Raw genomic sequence first — 8,743 nt, 5'->3', positions numbered from 1 at the left:
GGCCCCCCCCCCCCCCCCCGCCTCATGGTGATAGCCATACTTTTTTGTGTAGCACAGAGGTCATCCCAGAGTGTTGAGTACATTTGTAGAAATGAGTGTATGGAGTATCTTCTTAGCACATGGGCACTTCAGTTTGAGACCATAAAAGGCTAACAAACTTTACTATATATTTGTGGTTCTTGACAGATAAGATGAGAATTACTAAGCTGTAATCAGGCCTACAGTGGCTTGATTTAATACAGAGACTTTCTCACATCTCCATCACAATTATTTGTGTAGCTTCAGCTTGCAGCATTGTAAGTGAATACTTACATATCTCATCAGCCTATGTTAAGCGTGGCAATTAGAAGCTTGAGGCAATGGCAGTAGCTAAGCCTCACTTGTCATGGAAGAAACAAGTCTTCAGTACCTTAGGTGGTCATAAACTTGGAGTGCATCTTATTTGTAGTAGGCATTGGTCTCCCAAGTAACTAGTAACTTCAAATCACCTAGAAGAGATTGTTCTCTTTCCCCATAATCATAATCCCTACGTGCTAAAGCCATATTCACATAGGACCTCAGTTTTATGCCAGATACATATAAATCTTATAGAATTAACGTTGTACTGAGCAGATGATACAACAGATTTTTCTTGCCTAGATATCTGGATGAAAGAAATGTTCACCATTTGTGTGATGGTAAACATTACAAGGCTAAATTTCCTGGCCAGTGGTTGTCCTATTTTGTTTAAAGGTAGTTTTAATAACAGTGTACTTTAAATATATTTTTATCAAGCATCTATTAGGTACAAAACACTGCAAAGCTTATGTAAATCATGCCTAGGCCTACCACCACATTGTTTCCTATGTGAATTGGGAGAGTTTGGTGAGGGATAGACTAGTTGCATGTAAGAGTGCATGATTTATGATCAAACTACTTTAATTAAGAACTAGACCAATTGTTTTTGGTTTTTTTGGGGGGGAGGGTTGTTGTTTTTGTCTATTTTTTTTTGTTGGAGCTGGTCTCGTAGCTCAGGCTGGCCTTCAACACTGAAGGCTGGCCTTAACCTCCTGATCCTCCTGATTCTGACTCCAAAGTTCTGGGATTATAGGGATGTGCCATCATGCTTGGCCCCAAATGATCAACTGGGATAAAAGTACAAGCTTCACTGAATAAATGATGTTTGAAAAATAGATCAAATTCCAAGAGAAGTTGGAGTGAAGTGGAAGTGCGGTTGGTCTGTGTAGAAGGAATGGATGAGCTTAGGCATGGAAAGCTAAGTAGGAAATGCTTTGTCATTTATTTAGTAACTTAGGGGAAATTGTTTTATTTAGTAACACTTAAAAAAATGTTTAGCTTTGCAGTTCCTGACCCTTTAATGCCTGACCCATCCAAACAACCAAAGAACCAGCTTAATCCTATTGGTTCATTACAGGTAAGTTAGTTTTCCTATACTATTTTGTCTACTGATAGATGGTATAATAAATTTGTACTACCATAGGGGCTAAGATAAGCAATTAATATTTTAGATTAGATGGTGAAATACTTTGCTCTCTAAGTTATAATCATTAGATTTTATACATTTAGCTTGAAATTATTTTCCTATTAATTTGCTGGGAGTTTTCTCCATGTTCAGTATTTTCCTTTGTTTTATAAAATTGTCACTTGACATGAGTAGGACCTTGGTGCACATGGGTGGAGTGTTGTACACTTGATCTTAGCCAAAAGGCCAAGAAGGAAGTAGTTGAGTAGAGTGTTTTCTACTGTAAGGATATTTCTTGCCACTTCATAACAAGCCCTTTTCTACTTCTGTTGAGTAGACTTTACAAAGAACCAGAATTGAGTAATCTTAACTCAAGAAGAGAGGTAGCCCACTTGTTTATTCTACCAAAAAAGAAACGGAAAAATATATGGACATGCACACATATATTCAGCTTTGAGTAGGAAATGTCTTGAATATATCCTATGCTTAGTTGGGCCCTCATCCATCCTGACCTTTGGCCTCTTCTGCTCTGAATTTTTCTATTGTTTCTTCACATTCTGAATGTGAGCTCATCCAGGTCTGTTTGGTGGCTGTCACTGCTTACCTGCTTTTGAAGTGGTGAGATGGCTGTCAGTCCAAAAATCCATAGCTAAGATGAGAGAGGCTTTAGGAACTGTGGGCAGGGAAACCTGTAGGTATCCCTTCTCATGTTCCCAAAAGACTGCCAGTAACCTGTCTCTTTGGACTTTGGCATCAGCTCACGGTGATGTAATAGAAAAGTGCTGTTACTAGTACAAAACAGCTCTAGTTTTGGTACTGTGATATAAAGATATAAATATGGGAATGTCTGTGGGAAATAGCAGGGTATTCCCTCATTTTTCCATTGCAGAAAACCACAGTTCTTTCTAAGTACATTTTTAGAAATGGAATCAGAGGTGCTAGAGAGATGGCTCAGCAGTTGAGAACACTGGCTGCTCTTGTAGAGGACCTGGGTTTGACTCCCTACACCTACATAGTGGCTAACAACTGTCTGTGATTCCAGTTCCAGGGGATCCAAAGTCTTCTGGCCCTTGCAGGCATTGCACACATAGGTACACTTACATACATGTAGGCAAAACACTCATACACATTAAAAAAAAAAAAGGAAATGGAATTAGAAAGGACTATTATTCATGTGGTTAAGACATTGCATAGTAAAAATTCCTATTATGGCCTAATATTGATTTTTCAGGAATTGGCTATTCATCATGGCTGGAGACTTCCTGAATATACACTTTCCCAGGAGGGAGGACCTGCTCATAAGAGAGAATATACCACAATTTGCAGGCTAGAATCATTTATGGAAACTGGTACTTATTTCTTAAAATTAAAGGCATTTTCAGTATTTTCAAATGATGAGCAACCATAGAAATTCTGTCATATATCTTTTTGAATAGATATGGGGGAATATTGATGCTTCTTTTCCGCTATCTCTGACTTTCTAAGAATAGTTGTATGAGTTACATTCTAAGTTTTTAAATCCATAGAGTTTTAAATATATAAAACAAAAGTACAGGAAAAATTTATAATGTCTTTAAAATTCCAGCATCTTCTATTCCCTGGTTAATGTTAAAAAATTTCACTCAGTTACCAGCTTATAAAAAATTATAAGCCGGGGCTGGAGCGATGGCTCAGTGGTTAAGAACACTGATTGTTCTTGCAGGAGACCCAGGTTCGAATCCCAGCACCCACATGGCATCTAACAACTGTCCGAAACTCCAGTTCCAGGGGATTCGACAGCCACTTGTCCTCCGCGGGCATTGCATGACACGGGTGCACTTACCTACATGCAAGCAATATACACATACATATAAAATAAAAATAATTAAAATAAATAAATAAAAGATTATAAGCAAGAAATGGACATTGAGAGTTAGGGGTTGTAATATGAGTATATTTGATAAATCTGAATAATTGGTCAGAATTAAACCAAATATGGTTCATAGGCTAGGTACATCAAAATATAAGTGCTAAAAATACCTATTTTAAAAAACTGCTAAAGAAAAGAAGTATGGGCTTGGGGAGTTAAGTAGGTAAGTGCTTGCTGCGTAAGCATGAGAGACTGAGTTTGAATCCCTGGCACCCACTTTCTAGCTGGGCATGGCAGCATACGCCTGTAACCACAGTATTAGGGGTTGACGAGAGCATAGTAAGGTGGGTCCTGGGGATGCACTGGCAGCCAGTGAGCTGAAATAGTGAGGTCCGGCTGGGTTCAGTGAAAGACTCTGCTCAAAAAAAAAAAAAAGATGAAGAGGAACAGAGGAAGACACCCAACATTGACCTCTGGCCTCTATCTGCACACACATGGGTTGCTCACCTCCACATACATGCATGTATTCACATGCATACATTACACACATAACCAAAATAAAAGTATTTTCAAAAATACAAGAATTAATGAGGGCCTGGAGAGATGACTCAGCCTTCAAGAGTGCCCTGCTCTTGCAAAGGACCTGAGTTCAGTTTCCAGCACCCATGTCAGGCAACTCACAGCTGCCTGCAGTTCTAGCTCCAGAGGTATGGCCTCTGAGGGCACGGCACTCACCTGCAAGACCCACACTCTGACACACACACATACACATAATTAATGATAATAAAAGAATGCTTATTTGGGAGCTAGTGGTATAGTTCAATGGTAAAGCACTTCCCTGGCATATGTAGGGCCCTGGCTTTAACCCCCAGCACTACACACACACAAAGAATAGTTATACACATGTAGGTGTGTGCATACAGAAACATATACACACATGTGTGTATGTATATAGCAACAAACAGAAATGTTAGGTCAATAAGAAAATAGTGGGCTAGTGCATGAAAACCCTGAGCTGTGCACTAATTAAACACAATGCTGTACACATTTGGTCATCTGTGGACATTGATTTCTAAATCTACTGTTTCTTTTTCTTTATTTAGGAAAGGGGGCATCAAAAAAACAAGCGAAGAGAAACGCTGCTGAGAAATTCCTTGCCAAATTTAGTAATATTTCTCCAGAGAACCACATTTCTCTAGTGAGTAATCAGACAGTCGTGATTCTAATGTGATCAAGCATCTCTTTCTTTAGGAACTGTTCCTTCATTTCTTGTATAGATACTTTAGAGTTGCAATTTTTAAAAACCTCCTCTTTGTTGAGTTATACACATCCCCAATTTTTCCTGTCTCCCACACATGAGCCAAAGTTTGGAGGTGTTCATGTAAGAGGACTTGGGAGATACAGTAAATTCAGAATCATAGGATGGGATCTGAAAATGATAATTCAGCTAAGTGTGAGATTCAGTGGAAGACTTTGTGCTTAGCATATATGAGGTCCTACATGGAAATAAAATTAGCAGAAACAGTAGCCAGTAGTATCATTTTTACACATTTCCATTCCTTTGTTTGTTCATTTATCTGTCCACTCAGCAGTCATTAGTGAGCTCATACTGTGCCATGGTTGGTAGCAGGGACACAGTGCATAGCATAGCCAGCTTCAGCCCCTAAGGGGTTTATAGCCTGCCAAAAGAGGAAAGTACACCACAAACTCATCCTTATAGCAGGTGATGCAAAAACATTGGAAGAAGGCATCCAATCCAAACTGGGGTTTCCAGAGGGCCTCAAGGAGGAAGTAACATCTAAGCCAAGACCTATAGAGTAAGAATAGGGGAAGCAGCCAGGCGTGGTGGAGCACACCTTTAATCCCAGCACTTGGTATGCAAAGAGAGATCACATCTTACATCGACTAACTAAACTAAAGGGATTGCTATTTGTACTGAGGGTAGTAGTACAAAGTCAGTAAAGAATTTTAATCTGGCATGGAAAGGATCTAATTTATATGTTAGAAAGAAATTGGCTGGATTATAGCAAGTAAATGAACATTAGGATGAGAGAGACCCACTACAATGCTGTTGAAGAAAGCAGAGGAAGGCTGGGTATGGTAGTACATGCCTTTAATCCTAGCATTTGGGAGGCAGAGGCAGGCAGATCTGTGAGTTCAAGACTAGCCTAGTCTACATAGTGAATTCCAGGTCAGCCAGAGCTGGAAATGAATGAGGAAATGAGTATATTTTAAAATAACTTTCAGAGCAACTGGAAAAATGGGTGACTGGCTAAGAGCACCATAGAGAACCTGGGTTTGATTTCAACATCCACATTGAGTGGCTCACAACCACCTGTAACTCCAATTCCAGGGGATCTGACACCCTCCTCTGGCCATTGCAGGCACTGCGCATATGGGATATGCATACAGACAAGTAGGCACACACACAAATTTAAATGAGTTTAAAAAATTTTTAAAGTAAAATTACGCTCAGAAAACTGGTCATTGGTGTAGAGAGTAAGGAAAAGGAGGGAGTAAATATTTAGCTTGGCGCTAAATAGATGATGGCAGGTTTAATAAAGGTGAACACAGAAGAATTTGGGGGATAGGGTATGTTGAGATTGATATGTGTAGAATATTCAAGTGTAGATACAGAACAGATCAGACTGCTCCAGAACATGGAGCTTATGAGAATGGGCTACATGGGATACGTACGTTAGGGTTCTGCATTCACAGCTAGCTATGAGGAATGGCATATTAGGTGGGAAAGGAGAAGCCACAGCTACAGCCTTGTCCTTACTGAGTTGATGGTAAAATGATGGCTCGTTTATAGAAAACAAAGCTAAGATCGAGGCATGTAAGTAGTGTAATTTTAGCTTCTTTTTTAAGAAACATTGCATTTATTTCTTTTTATGTTTGAATCAGAGGTAACACTAAAATCACAAAGCATAGATAGGATTACAGGTAGTCTTTATCGAATCTTTAGGGAAGATATAATTTCTAATGCTGTTTAAACTCTTCAAGATAATATATACATGTAACATGAGAGGGATTTCTATTGCCCTCCCAAACCAATATAACATAAACCCCAAAGCTTGATGATAGAAAATCTCCACAGGAAAATAAAATTCACAGCCTCATTCCCCCAGAAGGTAAAGCACCTGCATAAAGTATACAGTAGAGCGTTAGAAGGTTAGAAGGATGCACCATAGGCAACAAAAGTTTAGTTCACAGATGCAGGGATCTTTCAAAGTTAGTTAAATTTTTTACTATAACTAACCAAAGGAAAAGAAACAACCTTTCAATGGATGCTAAAAAGATATTTGCTGAAATTCAGGAATCATTACTGATTTTACAAATACTAAAATCATGGTTACATATTTCTACATCATACTTATTCTCATTAAAATCAGAAATAAAACAGGATACCCAGTAATACATTTTTATTAGGCCTTGTTCTAGAAATATGAACCAACAAAATTAGATGACAAGGAGCAACATGAAGTTGGAAACAAGACAAGAGGAGCTGTGATTCTAGCTGCAAATAATCTGATCGTATCCTTGTAAAGCCCTGGAGAGCTGGGTGCAGTGGCATACTTAGAAGGCAGACACAAGAGGATCAGAAGTTGAAAGCTATCTTTGGCTACAGAGCAAGTTTAAGGCATCTAGACTACAAGAGTCCCTGTCTCAAAACAGCACAAAAGCAAAACAACAGTAACAACAGAGTACCTACTGGAGACAGAGAATTCATCAGGGTAGCTAATCATTAAATTAGTGTACAAAATCAGTAGTTTTCATATTATTTAGCATTATGAAGGTAACAATCAGAATAATTAAAAAGAGAAAGCTAAAAATGATTGCTTCTGGGAAGAAGATTGTAGGGAGAGGGTGAAGCAAGGGATTGTCACTACCATACTTGAGAACTATTTAATTTAATTTCAGGGGCTAATGTAGGTATTTTTAAGACTTATTTTAATTTTATGAGTGTTTTGCCTGCATGTATGTACATGCATCTGTATTGTACAATTCCTGTGGAGGCCAGAAGAAGGCATTGGGTACCACTGTACCAGTGGGCTTGCTGGTCAGCTGGTTTAGCTGAATCAGTGAGCTCTGTGTTCAAAAAATAAGGTGGAGACACTGGAGAGATGGCTTAGCAGTTAAGATCATTGACTGCTCTTCCAGAGGACCCATGTTCAATTCCCAATACCCACATGGCAACTACCATCCATAACTCCAGTTCCAGGGGATTTGATGCCCTCTTCTGGCCTCTGTGGGTACTGTATGCAGATGGTGCACTTATATACATGCAGACAAAACACTCATACACATAAAATAAAAATAAATAAATCCTAAAAGTAAATAAATAAGGTGGAAGAATTGAGGAAGATACTCAATGTTGGCCTCTGGCCTCTGTTCATACAAAGTGCACATATACATATATAACACACACACAGAGAAGAAAACTTGATCAGACTGCCACTTTATGGAAAAATAATTTATTCTGAAAGGATATATTTAAAAAAATTAATGATTTTCCTGTTTATAAATTGTAAGAGCTAGAATAGAAAATATCCATTTTCAACAGTAAAAATAGGAGACCTGTGTCTGGGGAATACACTTAAAAGGAAATATGCACAGACTCATTTAAGGAACAGTTTGAAATTCTATTGAAGAATATGATGGAAATTAGATGAATGTGGCACTCTTTCTTTTTGTCAGAGCCTTAGTATCGTAAATATATAAAAATGTAAGTAGTCTTGCTCAAAATCTACCAGAATTCAGTTTGTACCTGAATTGGACTTTACTAGGCTTAGCTGGAAAAACAAACCTTTGAGAATTGTCAAGAAACCTAAATAGTAGGGATTTGAGGTGGGCTGGGGGTGCTCTGGAGGTAAGCACCTTCCCAGAGAATAAAGTATACTGTAAAACTGTGGCCGTTAAACAGGTTAGTGGTGGAAAGATAGACAGGGTAGCACAGAATCCAGGCGTGCATGTAAATGCACAGAGAGACACAGTGGTGACAGTGAAGTTTCAGATCACTAGGTGGGACGGTGATGGCCTATGGCCATATATGAGAATGGGCTATTTGTGTATTGGTGTACACATCATATACTTAGATTGCTATCTTATTCCTTATATCAAAATAAATTTCAGATTGATCAAGGATTTGAACATAGGAATTAAAAAGTGTTAAGTATTAGAAAACATGGAAGATCTTTTTAAAATCTTAGGATATGGGAATCCTTTTTAACCATAACTTAGAATCTAGAATCTTAAAGTAAATGATTCATAAATTTGACTAAAGTGTACTATACAAGCCAAAAATCTGCAAGGTTAAGAGAATAAAAACAAAAAGGAAGAAGTAATCCTTGCCACATGTGCAGCCCTTGCATATCTTTTTTTTTTTTTTTTTTTTTTTTTTTTTTCTTTTTTTTTTTTTTTTTTTTTTT

General features: G+C 38.1%; 1 protein-coding gene across 4 annotated transcripts in view; it reads left to right on the top strand.

The window, feature by feature from the left end:
• Positions 1-8,743, top strand: part of Prkra (protein activator of interferon induced protein kinase EIF2AK2) — a 20,474-nt gene that overhangs the window by 6,066 nt on the left and 5,665 nt on the right. For all 4 annotated transcript variants that reach the window (XM_008855338.3, XM_017794925.2, XM_017794926.2 and 1 more), the window contains 3 exons: positions 1,336-1,414; positions 2,694-2,811; positions 4,415-4,509. In XM_008855338.3, the coding sequence (XP_008853560.1) occupies positions 1,336-1,414; positions 2,694-2,811; positions 4,415-4,509 (292 nt within the window). The remainder of the gene's footprint in view (positions 1-1,335; positions 1,415-2,693; positions 2,812-4,414; positions 4,510-8,743) is intronic.

Source organism: Nannospalax galili, unplaced genomic scaffold (genome assembly GCF_000622305.1).
Source record: "Nannospalax galili isolate Female #2095 unplaced genomic scaffold, S.galili_v1.0 scaffold346, whole genome shotgun sequence".
Lineage (NCBI taxonomy): Eukaryota > Metazoa > Chordata > Mammalia > Rodentia > Spalacidae > Nannospalax > Nannospalax galili.
This window is presented reverse-complemented; position numbering and strand designations above follow the sequence as displayed.